This window comes from Salminus brasiliensis, chromosome 7, assembly GCF_030463535.1.
Source record: "Salminus brasiliensis chromosome 7, fSalBra1.hap2, whole genome shotgun sequence".
Classification (NCBI taxonomy): Eukaryota; Metazoa; Chordata; class Actinopteri; order Characiformes; family Bryconidae; genus Salminus; species Salminus brasiliensis.
Window position 1 is genome coordinate 736,717 of NC_132884.1, and position 13,625 is coordinate 750,341.

At 40.4% G+C, this 13,625-nt stretch overlaps 1 protein-coding gene across 1 annotated transcript; it reads left to right on the top strand.

Annotated features, from left to right (window-relative positions):
* Positions 1-142: 142 nt before the first annotated feature.
* LOC140559337 (tyrosine-protein phosphatase non-receptor type substrate 1-like) lies at positions 143-9,497 on the top strand. Its single transcript, XM_072682817.1, has 4 exons — positions 143-218; positions 3,607-3,927; positions 5,161-5,291; positions 7,585-9,497. The coding sequence occupies exons 1-4, from the start codon at positions 143-145 to the stop codon at positions 7,747-7,749; spliced, it is 693 nt and encodes a 230-aa protein (XP_072538918.1). The 3' UTR covers positions 7,750-9,497.
* The last annotated feature ends 4,128 nt before the right edge of the window (positions 9,498-13,625 follow it).

A 13,625-nucleotide genomic window follows, 5' to 3' on the forward strand; every position in this document is an offset into this window, starting at 1 on the left:
GCCTTCTTCACACCAAAGCCAGGCGAGCGTGACATACATCAGAGATGCTTTAGCTTTAACCGATGGAAAAAACCATTTGTGTCATCTGAGGTTTCCTGTAAGTAGATTGTCAGAGTGTGTGAGAGTGTGTGTGTCAGTAGAGATGGCGCCTTCCCCCCTGCACACACTCATCCTGCTGTGTCTCTGCAGCGACTCCATCTCAGGTGCGTCTGTTTCAGGTGAGTTCACAGAGTTTTAGTGGACATTTAGTGGAGCTGGAACCGTCTGAACGCTTCCTGTGATGAAGGGTTAGCCGAGCTGTGAGAGTTCTAATAATGCTCTCTAAGCCACACTCACACCGCTCACCACAGCCACTGCACTCATAGCCTTCTTACCAAACACCCAAATACTTCAGACTAAGACACTCAGAATTCCTGCTTCTACAGGTGCTGTTCAGGGGATCAGTGTGTAAACGTGTGCGGGAGGCTGTAGCCGGAGGGCATTTTTGTCTACCAGCACTTTTTAAATGTCAGATTTACTACAGTGTGTGATTATCACTGAGTCGTACACTTTAACAGGAACACACTGATCTGTTGCAACACTATTGAGTAATGTTTATTGCGGTGAAGAAAAATGAGAAAAACTGTTTGAATACTTATTAATACATAGTGAGTTTATAGAAAACAAAAAGCCTGTATCTCCATTTTTGCCGTTTCTCTCTTTTCTCTATAATGTGAATCTGCAGTTGTTCTTTATATGGACCAATAGAAACCCTCCAAAATGACTCAGAATTAAAGCTTTTACACTGACTTCCATTGAAAGCTAAGAAGTTTTTTTCTTCCTAGTGTAAAGCTGCACATTTGAGGATACAAGGTTTTTGCATAACAGAAAGAATACATGAAAAAATCTGATATCTTTCATTTTAAGACATTTTGGGGTATGATTCCTTCATCATTACATTATCAACAACATCAAATGTAAAAAATGGAAATTTAAAGATGAAATTCATTTGATATTAAAATTAGTTTGAGGGTTTAAAGAACACAGCTCTACACATTCTACCAAAATATAAAAGCTTTATTATACGACTGACATTAATGACTTTATTTACTGGTTCAGCATAACTGTATAAAAGTACTCTTTAAACTTAATTTAAAAAAATAATTTCCTTTTGAAGAATATTGTATTATGGTTGTTTTTCACAGCGAGTTACGTGAGTCTCAATAAGATGAATAAGCTGTGTTAATGCTGCATATAACAGACGGAGATCCTCGTGGATGTGCGTGAAATCTTTTAGAAAAGGAATTAATACAGCGAAGTTCATTCAGGTTTCTGCGTCGTCTCAGGAAGAGCTGAATATTCATAAAACTCTAAATTAAATAGAAATAAAAAATCAATCAAGTTCAGCTGTAACACACAACACAGTCATACACGCTACAGCTCACAGTGGAATGCTTTGATTGTCTGCACACATCAAACAATAAAACATAGCAAAACATAACAAAACAAAATTGAAATAACTACAGATTCAATAAAACAAAATAGAATAAAAATCATATAATATAGATTTATAGAATTACAATATAGAAAAACAAGATATTAAAGTGTTGAATAGCCGAAGACTCCACTGTTAAGCCGAATGATACCAGAGATGCTGGTATCAGCTGTGAAATCTGCTACTGCTGCCTGTAAAGCCCCACCTTTGGAGCCCTGCTGGTTGTTCTTAACCTCAGTAAGGGTTAAAGGACAGGTTTGCTGTTCATCAACTCAGATTTCATTTAAACTCTTTACCCAGATTTATATCTGTGTGAATCATAACATCACCAATGCACCAGGCTTTATGTCTGGGGCACGCAGCACTTCTGTTTAGATTCATACTGGATTTCAACACAATTCAATGGGCAGTTTCAATAGCATTTCCATCAAAGCTAAGTTTCCTACTGATACAGTATAGTTTCCTAACTAGTGTATCCAGTCAGGTTTATGCTTTAGTACGTTCCACTGACTGAGCAGAGACAGTCTAGAACAGTGTTGCTGTTACATCACGTCTCTAAAGCTCCCACAATCCCACACCATGCCTGCAGCGATTAGCCTCCAGCCCTCAGTCTCACTGCCGGAAATTTATGGATGGTTAATCCAAAAGTATTTGGATGGTCATAATTTAGGGTGCACCCATTGCTGACACGGGTGTTTTCACACAGTTTGTATAACCTCCATAAAAAAGAACAGACCAATAAAAGGGAACAGCTAGAGCACTGAGCTGTGGGGTTCTCTGGAGGGATGCTGGAGCTCCATTCAAAACTTTTGGGCTGAGCTGGAGTAGCAGAACTAATCATCCATCCATCCTCTTACTATCATGGGGCTGAACGCAATCAAATCCTCTTCAATATTCCAGCACCTAGTGTAAAGCCCTCCCAGAGGAGTAAAGAAGGAAGGACAGGCTTTTGGACGTCGTAGACTTCTCAGTAAACGTATTAGCACATCACGCTCAAACAGCTGAACACTAGGCTTTGGTTCAGCCAAAACTAAACACAGCAGCTCAGAGTGGTTTTAATGGGTTAACTGGTTTTAGTCCGTTGGTCTGAGAAGAGTAAGGGTAGAATTTCAGTGAATTTCATTTGTTCCAGGCAAAGTAATGATGACTGTCATTTAGCAGAAGAAAAACATACACCTACTTTACATTCAGTGTGATGAAGGGGAATTCCACCAGCTGAGCTGAGCTCTCAGTCTAACTCACATTCAGAGTGGGAGAGCTGTGTGAAACTGAGCTGTAGAGACACTGACCCACTCTGATTTCTGTACAGTGGAGGTGAATGGAAGCAGGCGTCAGCTGACATGACTACAACACAGATACAGCCCATAATTTATCTCCTAACCAAACCCACCAGTGCAGATCCACGAGTCTTCTGAGTTTTATATGGACTGACGATGATGATGATGATGATGATGATGAAGGTAAAATAGTGAATAGAGAATCTGAACTAATGCAGTTCTCTTTAGGGACTACTTTCTGTAGCCGCACTACACCCTGCAGCATGTATCCCTAAACCATTTTAATGATCTGATTTTAAAAGCAGGTTCTAGAGCCGAACTCTTCTCAGAACTCTGGTAGAACAGTGTCTCAGGCATCAGGCAGCGTCTTCATCACCATTAGGTGAAGAACTTTCTGTGAGGAGCTTTTATTAGAGCTTCAGACGTCTGCTCCCCTTCACCTCCACTGTAGAACTCCAGCTCTGACTGGGGGAGCTTATCTAGAACCTCCACTGTAGAACTCCATCTCTGACTGGGAGAGCTTATCTAGAACCTCCACTGTAGAACAGCTCTGACTGGGGGAGCTTATCTGGGCTGGGGGTCCGTTCTCAGCACAGCAGAGACACTGATATGGCAGTGTTCATGGTAGTGTGTAGTTGCTGCAGTTTTTATATGTCAGTGTCACTGCTAGGTTAAGAGTCAGGCCACCACCCAAAAAGAGCGCCTCTGTGGTCAGAACCTGACCGCTGATGGACTGGATGTGTATCAACAGATAGGCCTTCATCTCTAACAGTACACCAGCAAGGTGGAGGTGAATATGTTTACATACATTATGTATTAATATCCATATACACTCTTCTTTCTCTCCTCTATTAGATGGGGACAGCAACCAGCTTGTCACGGTCAGTGTCGGGCAGACGGCTACTATCCACTGCAAGCCTCCTTCGATGTCACAGGATGGCGTGTACATGTACAAACAGCTGTTCAAACAAGAGGAAGTGGCCTACTTTTACAAAGACGGTACTTTCACCCCCAAGGGACGTTTCTTAGCCCGGTTAGATACTAACAGGGTCATAGAGAACTTCGCCGTGTCCATCATAAACGTGACGGTGTGGGACACTGGGGCCTTCTACTGTGTGTTTAATAAAGAGGACACAAACTCCCCAGGCATGCAGAAGACTCTGTTAGTGGTGTCAGGTAAGCTGCACTCTATCCACCTTCATTCTCAGGATTTGATGGATGAAATATCATAAACAGAGTTGAACTGTGGGCTGTTCGGAGCCACTTCTGTCACTCTCAGACAGTAACAGTAGGATAACTGTAGTCTAGAACAGGGGTTCTCAAGCTTTCTGCAGCCAGTGATTTTGTAAGCCAAATCCTCTCCCAGCATGTGTTTATTCATCATCACTGAGCTGAAATGTAGCTTGTGTTGAGAGTGATCAGCTCTGTGATGGTGAAGTATATCTCATGTGCTCTCATTCGTGAACCACCTGGTATATTGGTGGACCACTTTGAGAACCGTGGGTCTAGAAGCATTGGGCCTATACGACCCCGCTCATTAACTTTGCATGGTCTGGCAGACACTCGGTGGCTGGGCTGCTCTCTGTGGTTTCTCCTAAACTCTTCCACTGTTCAATAATAACACCACTCACAGCTGATGGAGGAAGATCTAGGATCTTTCACCAGCTGAGAGACTGCATGGTCAGGGTCTTGATTTTACACACCTGTGACAACGGGACTAAATCATACATCTGAATTCAGTGATTAGGATGTGTGTCTCAATACTTTTGTCAATTTAGTGCACCAGCACCACACATACACTACCATTACCACTACCATGTTAGTGTCACTGGTGTACTGAGAACGGACCACTACCTCAATGATATCTCATCTTTTTTAAAGCAAGATACGATATGATAAGATAAGATAGTCCTTTATTAGTCCCGCAGTGGGGAAATTCACAATGATAAGATAATCCTTTATTAGTCCCGCAGTGGGAAAATTCTCAAATCACTCAAATGACAAAAGGTGAACATATTATTATCATTATTATTATTGTTGTTATTGTTGTTGTTGTTGTTGTTGTTATCCTATGAGATCCAAGTGTAAATTGCTGGATGCAATCAAATCCTCGCAGCAATGTGTCTCCAAATCTAGTAGAAAGTCTTCTTCTCTGCACAGTAGAGACAGTTACTCCAACAGAAGCAGGATCAGCTCTTTAATACCCTTGATTTCAGAAGAAGCAGTGAATGAGCAGTGTCCCAATACTTTTGTCCATACTGTGTAGCACTGGAACAGTGTTCTTTGATAGAACCACGTAGAAAAGATTCTTCACCAATCTGAGTAAATGTGATGGGTTACTGTCAACCAGTGTTGACCCGGTCAGCTGCGGTCTTCCAGCTAAACTGAGCAGTGTGTGTTGTACTGCAGGTAAACAGAAGGACTGTTCAGAGGACAAAAAGAATTCGGAGGCCAGCACCCTGCTGCTGATCATCATGTGTGTCGCAGCTGCCTTCCTTATGCTTCTCATCACCGTCATCCTTCTGCTGGCAATACCAAAGGTCTGTATAGCACACACACACACACACACACACACACACACACACACACACAATGCTTTAATTAACACCACCCTGTTTAGCCAAAAGACCACAGGCCATCTCAGCTATTTCTGACCTCCGCAGTGTTTAACATGTCTGTTTGGGCAACGCTCGTTTACAGGGTGAGAGCATAGACAGGATATGTGTTACTAGATACTAAATAATTCATAACAGATACAGAATCATTCATAGTGAATACAAAATAAACAATAGACGTATTCATTCATAGTAGATATTGGATAGTTCATAGTGGCACAGAACATTTTTTAGTGGATTCTAAATAATGCATGATAGATTCTTAATAACACAATAATTCATAATTAATAATTACAGATACCAAATAATTCACAGTAGATATTAAATCATTTGTAATGGTGCTGAATAAATAATAGTGGATGCTGGTGGATTCTGGTTAATCATTCATTATGGATGCTGAATAATCCATAGTACATACTGAACACTTCATAGCACATGATCAGTAATTCATAGTGGATACGTGAGTCATGTTATTTATTCAGTAAGTTCTGTTTGGTGTTTCCCTTTTTGATGAAAAGCTGTGATGGAGTGATTCCTCTGAATCACATTTTTCAGTCAGTCTGTGTAAGATCAGGAAACAGGGCTGTGTGTGTGACGGCAGGGATATTTGGTGTGGTTATTATCAGTGGGGTCGTCTGAGTATAAGAACTCTGATAGTAGATCAGCTTTCATGTGCGTCTGAGTCACTTCCACTCTTTCCACTGGTTGTTTGGCAGCAGTTATCGTAGCACAAACACCAGCCATGCCGAGAACGTCAGAGAGGACTCAGCTGCTGCGGTTCAGGTTCCGTGCTGAAAGAGAGCCCAGTGATGTGGCGGCGTTTAGAGGACGGAAAGCGTCAGGTACTTCTGGAGGCAGAAAGTCATGAATCAAAACCATGAAGCAAAATAAAAGGAAAGGGAAAGACTCGCTAGCGCTGCCTGCAGGACACCGGGACAGGCCCAGAGTCTGGAAACAGTGTGCTTTCTGACACTAGTCTCTGTGTGAGGGGAAAATCTGGTATTATGTATCTGATCGATTTCCTGAGGGTTTTTCTCAGCGGCTCATCATCTCTGAAACACACTGATGAAAGTCAGCACTCCTAATGACTTCAGTATGAGTGGGCGGGGCTAAACTGTGGTTGGCTGAATGGGGACAATAGTAGTAATAATAATGATAAATATTACTCTAGTTATTTAGCACTTTTCATACACAGACTGCAGCTTAAAGTGCTTTACAACAACGTGCAAAACAATATTAATCAATAAAACAGCAAAGTGAAAAGAACAATGTCATTTAATTAAACATATCTAAATAAGAGGACATTGATAATAGTAATACAAATAATAATTATGAAATATGAAAAAGAAAAACAGATGAAACTAACCAAATCTGTAAAAAAACAGATATTATATATATAAAAAATAAACCATCTATTTCCATGAAAATGCCAACCTAAATAGATATATTTTACTGTTTTTAAAAAACACTATAAATATATAGAGTTTTGATTCGTAGTAGTTTGGTTTTGTCCTTCATTATAAATATAAATGAGTTAATAAGCTTAAAACATGAGCAACAATTCAGTAGCAAGCAATTACTCTGACTTTCAGTTAATTCAGTTAATTCACTCACTGATTAAGACTACTTTGAAACTTTATGGAATATTTTGGAATATTGGGAAAAAATATATAAATACATCTTTTTTTTTTATAATAATTAACTTGTGGCCACAACATCATTTTTATTGTGTGGGATACGTATAGTGTGTTGTACTATCTTTAGCTCCAGAGGTGTTGTTAGTGTCAGTTTGAGCGGATGTGGTGGAGCCTCAGGTGTCAGAGGGGGGCTGGAAACGACTACACTGTGGAGAAAACTGAGCTCCTCCTCCATGTTAGAGCTCCATAAGCAGCAGATTTAAACCAGTCCTGCCGGTGGAGTGACCACTAGGGGGCGTGCCTAAGTGTGAAAGAGGTTAACATAATATAAACACAGTGAAAAATACACAAACACACAGTGATGGTGCTGAGGCCTGAGGCCTGAGCAGCCCTGAGTTTCGGGAACAGTCTGAGTCTCAGTTTCCTCTGATGCTTCTGAAACTGAGCGCAATGTTTCTCTGAGCTCTGGGGAAATCCTGAAGGTGTTTTGAAGCAGAGAGTGTGAATGTTTCTGCTTTTGAGTCTAAATAAGTGTGTGTGTGTGTGTGTGTGTGTGTGTGTGTGTGTGTGTGTCTCCACAGATAAAGCACTGTTGTGAGCATGGACAATTCACTCCCCCGCACCAGTCGGGAGACGGGGTGTATGAGGAAATGCGGGGACGCCGGCCGAATGCGAATACGGCAAACATACTCATCAACCCCGCCTACCAGACCAGCAGACACACACGCACACACGTTGTGGACTAGAGGGGTATAAAGCCCCTCAGCATTGAGGAGCTGTGGAGCAGTGGAGGAACTGTGTCCTCTGGAATGATGGTGGTGGAGCTCCATCCAGCACTTTTGAATGAGTTGGGAGTTGGAGATCATGATTTGGGGTGATGATCATCAAACATCCTGACCTCAGTAACGCTCTTGTGGCGTTTTGGCAGTTTTTATTCCATAATAACTGGTTCTTTTATAAATTGCTTTCTGTTTTTAAGAGCATTGTAACCTGATGTTTTCTTAGAAGATGATGTTTTATATGCTTTTTGTCTGTAAGAGTTCTGATGATGTTATCTGTATACAGCTCCAGAAAAAATGAAGAGATCGTCCCACATGATCATTTTCTCTGCTTTTCCTGTTTATAGGCAGTGTGTTTAGAGAAATTAAGGTTAGCGTTGTATTTCATAAACCATGGACATCATTTCCCCTAAATTCCAAATTAAAATAATTACTATTTAGAGCATTTATTTATTTATTAGCAGAAATGACAACTGCTCAAAAAACAACTACTCAAAAAGAACTGCTCAAATAATATAAAGAAATGATGATAATAATTATAATGTAAAGAAGTTATTATTCAGATTTAATCACAGTACTAATATCTGAACTCTGAGAGCATTCAGAATCACTATGGTGAAATAACCTCTACGGCCAATCACAGCTCTCCTGTCTTGGCCGGCTCTCCACTAGTCTCTCACACTGCTGTTGGGACTTTATGCCGTTCATAGTCTGTAAATTCAGCTAACTCAGCTCTGTTTGATGAAATGCCTGGAAGAAAACGGCTGCCAGACACGTAGAGAAACAGATTTAATAAAAAATAATGTGTCTCTTCTTTTTTCCCAGGGCTGTCTATCCGTATAATTCTTCATTATTGTTAGGGTTAATGAACAGGCAGTGTAAAGGTACTGATGTTTACTACTCACATTTAAATGGCCTCTCTGGTTTACCACTTATGTGTACGTTACTGTAGCAGTGTTACTGTAAGCTTACCTTCTCAAACAGTGAATCTTTCATTTCTGCCTGGAGAAAAAAAAATCTGAAATTTACATAATTAATAATAATACACAAGAACTGTATACACTGATCCACCATAACATTAGTATCACCCACCTAATATTAAGTAGTGATCCAAACAGCTGTGACAGTTGCCAAATATGTAGAACTCCCATGGGAATCAGATCACTTCAGCTGGCAGTGGTGTTAATGTTATGGCTGACTGGTGGGTGTGTTACTGGTTTTAGTTGGTTTTATTTGGCTTGTTAATCTTTCTATGTTTTCCACTGAGACACTGTATCCTCCTTTATGAAACTGAAATATAGTTGTCTGTGTTGTGTTTAGCTGTTACAACATTTAAAGTTGCTGTCAGAACAAAACCTCAGTTTTTCTCCATGGTTTGAACCCTGTAGATGTTCTTTCCACTGTGTAAATAATTCTGGATAAATGGACCAATAGAAATGCTCTAAATCACCTGTAATAAACTCTACCACTTTCAAAGACCATTTTGCCCTCTCCTGTAAAGTCCATTTTGGGGATACGTGTTTTTCATTGGGCAGTGATGATATATACTCAGTGTAGATTTTTGTATGTGCCTGAATTCTGACTGGATACTGATTCTTTGTTTCTCTGTGCTTTCACTGAATGTACTGTATTACTTCAACTGCCATTAGTCTAAACACACTTTGTCCATCATGGCAAAGAACCACTGCACCATGCACACACATTTTACCTGTAAAATAAAGCAAATTAAAAACTGCAGTGTTTACTTAATTAGGATTATTCTGAAGAAGAAAAAAGGAAAAATCTGCTGTCTGCACTCTGTGTTATGTCTGGACTCTGTGTTATGTCTGGACTCTGTGTTATGTCTGGACTCTGTGTTGTGTCTGCACTCTGTGTTATGTCTGGACTCTATGTTATGTCTGGACTCTGTGTTATGTCTGGACTCTGTGTTGTGTCTGGACTCTGTGTTATGTCTGGACTCTGTGTTGTGTCTGGAATCTATGTTATGTCTGCACTCTGTGTTGTGTCTGGACTCTGTGTTATGTCTGGACTCTGTGTTGTGTCTGGACTCTGTGTTGTGTCTGCACTCTGTGTTGTGTCTGGACTCTGTGTTATGTCTGGACTCTGTGTTATGTCTGGACTCTGTGTTATGTCTGCACTCTGTGTTGTGTCTGGACTCTGTGTTATGTCTGGACTCTGTGTTATGTCTGCACTCTGTGTTGTGTCTGCACTCTGTGTTATGTCTGGACTCTGTGTTATGTCTGCACTCTGTGTTATGTCTGCACTCTGTGTTGTGTCTGGACTCTGTGTTATGTCTGCACTCTGTGTTGTGTCTGGACTCTGTGTTATGTCTGCACTCTGTGTTGTGTCTGGACTCTGTGTTGTGTCTGCACTCTGTGTTATGTCTGCACTCTGTGTTATGTCTGGACTCTGTGTTGTGTCTGGACTCTGTGTTGTGTCTGCACTCTGTGTTATGTCTGGACTCTGTGTTATGTCTGCACTCTGTGTTATGTCTGCACTCTGTGTTGTGTCTGGACTCTGTGTTATGTCTGGACTCTGTGTTATGTCTGCACTCTGTGTTGTGTCTGGACTCTGTTATGGTGGTGCTGGGGTGAACAGTGAGATCCACAGAAAAAGGGTTATCTCATTTCTGTGTGTCGGTTTGTGTGTTTTTGTGAAAGTAGAAATCAGAGAGCAGAAGTCAAAGCTTCAGGGTAGATAAGCTAGTGTAAATATAGGCTGCAGACTAACAGGTGAGATAAGTGCCTTAGTGGTTTTGTTTTGGTTGGGTGTGGGTCTAGAGAAACCTCCCCAGTCAAACTTTGCTGTAATAGAGGTGAATGAAAGCAGACGCCTGACCCTCCAAAAGCTATATATATATATATATATATATATATATATATATATATTAGGTTAGGCCTAATAAGTATGCAGTGGTCAGTGCCTACCAAAAGTGCTCCAAGGATGGACAACCAAGGCTCATTGATGCTCAATTTAAATAAAGGGTCTGCTGCTAACTTATAAATGTTCCACATACCGCGGGACACCTGCAGAGGTCTTAAATGATCAGATCTGTTGTGGTGGTACAACAAAGGGCAAAATTAGGCAGGTGGTATTAATGTAATGGCTGATTGAGGTATTTCATTTTTGAAAGTCTTGTGTTTAGATATATGACATATGCGATTTCATCTGTTATTGATCATCAACTTAAAATGTTTGCTTAAAACATCAGTGGACGTGGACCCCCTTGCCAATTGCAAATGCATGCTAAAGCCTGTTCAGCAGCACTGTGGCGTAAAACATGCATTACTGATCAGGCGCTAATCCTGCAGCAGTAAGCGGTTAGCTTTGCGGCCACTCATGAATTCACAGTTTGTTTATTGTATCCGTGCACATGGATGCTGTCCGGCTAAACACTCAGGCCCAGTGCTGAGGTACTTCCTCTCGACTTCCTGTTATTCAAGATTGTGGCAAGATGTCTGAGGTTGTTTGCATGTGTTTTTGTGTGATTGTGAGGTTAACAACTTTTAGCCTGCCTGCAGAAACCAGCTGCTGCACTGAACCATACAGCTATTAACCAAAACCCATCATCATTTCTAATTTCCATTTTGACACTTATACATCATTCACACATACGAGGTGACTCTGCCTGCTGCTGGGTTCTGTCTGCTTGCAGGTTTCACAGCCAGGTCACTTCATCTACTGGACCTGTTTTAACCCATTGGCAGATAAGGAGAGTAGATTTGGGAGTGTACGACCCATACGCAAATGGAATAAATGCACACGTATATATGTATATAACATCAACCCCCACCTTGTTCCACTGTTTCTATGCTCCACTGACCACAGAGGAGCACTTTGTAGAAAATGACCCACCACCCAAATACTGCCTGCTCTGTGGTGGCCCTGTGGGGTCCTGACAGCTGAACAGGGTGAAAGGAGGCTAACGACTCTTAGAACTGCAAAGTGCATCTATATAGCGAGTGGTTGTTCAGTGGTGGTTGATCAGCTTATAAGTTTAAAAAAATACAACATTTACCAGCTTATACTGGTCTGGTGCTGGTCTGGTGCTGGTTGACCAGTATACACAAAGCAATATATACTGGTTGGGTGCTAGTTTAGTGGTGGTTGATCAGCATATTTTTAAATTTGGGTTTAAAACACAGCACATACTGGTTCATATTGGTCTGCTAGTGGTGTGGAGCTCGTTGACCAGTGTACCAGTGTTCAGAACACAATGTGTACTGGTGTATACTGGTAAGCAGTTGGTTTAAGCAGGTTTATTTGTTTTGAGCCTAATCTCTGTACGATCAGCATGTGGTCAATCACCACAGACAGTCCTCTGAAGTTAGAAAAGAGAACCGACTCTAAACTGGACAGTAATAGAAGTTCATTGCCAGTTGCTTTAGAACCTGCTAACTTAGTAAGTGTGACTGTTTCAGTGCAAATATGCCAACGAGAGCAAGGAAGCTGCTGTCTGTGGTCTCTGACCACATGTTAAAGACGGAGCAGATAGAGAATAATGCTGGTGCGTTCCTTGAAACGGCCGGACAGTGCAGAGTCCATAGAGAGTTCTCACGGCGAGTCAGTAAGATAAATATCCAGGGTTTGACCCTGACAAGAGATCAGAAACTTAAAACAGCTTCAGAGTTTGGTGAAAAAAAACTAATTAATTTCCAGAACCTGGATGTGGAACCCTGAAGTTCTAGATAGTTCTTACAGCTTTATAGTTCCCTTCTGAAGATCTGAAAGCTGAAAGCTGGGCAGATTATAATCATTTTATTCTTTTTCAGAGTCTAAACTGGTTTTATTTGAAAAGAACAACTGATGTTAAACCTGCTCGTATGGGGATCTGTCCTCGCTGAATTCTCTGTGAATAGATGAAGCACATATCAATGTCTAAGTGGTTACACACTAAAAGTGGTTTCCTAGTGTGTGTGTCATATACGAATGTAGCACAGACCACACACACACAAACACACATACAAACATAACTACATCTGAGTAGGTTTCATTTACATATGATTTTATTTAAGTTCATTTAATAGTGCGTGTAGATTTTACAGCCTGACTGTAATAATTATGACCAATTGCGTACAGCAAAAATTGTCCTATGTAGTCATTTTGAATGTATTGTAAGTTTTTTTCTGGTAATTAAAGAACCATTCAAGCATTCAAATAGAATAGATATGCAGGAACTTTGGTTGGGTATGGTTCTAGAGAAACCTCCCCAGTCAAACTTTGCTGTAATGGAGGTGAATAAAAAGCAGACGTCTGACCCTCCAAAAGATATATTAATATATATATATATATATATATATATATATATATATATATATATATATATATATATATATGCAGTGCAGTGCTCCAAGGATGGACAACCAAGGCTCATAAAGGGTCTGCTGCTAACTTCTAAATGTTCCAGATGCCACAGGACACCTGCAGAGGTCTTATGGAGTCGATGCCTCAAATGATCAGATCTGTTGTTGCGGTACAACAAAGGGGGCCTACTCAAAAATTAGGCAGGTGGTCTTAATGTAATGGCTGATGGTGTATTTCATTTTTGAAAGTCTTGTTGTTTAAGATATATGACAATTTGTATGGATATATACATATAAATATATATAATGATTTTGATCCAGTATGAATTTGCAGTTTGTATATCATTAACAGCCTGACAGTAATAATTGTTTACAGCAAAGATGGTTTTATGTAGCTTTTGAGTTTTTTCTTGTAATTAAAGAACTTTATTAATTAAAGAACTGTTTATTCAGCAAAAAAAAAACAAAAAACATTCAAGCATTCAAATTGTTGAATAGATATACAAGAACTTTACCTGTACATAAGAACCCTTAAAATAA

What these genes read in the sequence shown, in the direction of transcription:
- LOC140559337 (XM_072682817.1), top strand. Translation starts at nt 143, where the DNA reads ATGGCGCCTTCCCCCCTGCACACACTCATCCTGCTGTGTCTCTGCAGC. An exon ending in GACTCTGTTAGTGGTGTCAG is followed by an intron (nt 3,928 to 5,160) that starts GTAAGCTGCACT and finishes GTTGTACTGCAG; the next exon opens with GTAAACAGAAGGACTGTTCA. An exon ending in TTCTGCTGGCAATACCAAAG is followed by an intron (nt 5,292 to 7,584) that starts GTCTGTATAGCA and finishes GTGTCTCCACAG; the next exon opens with ATAAAGCACTGTTGTGAGCA.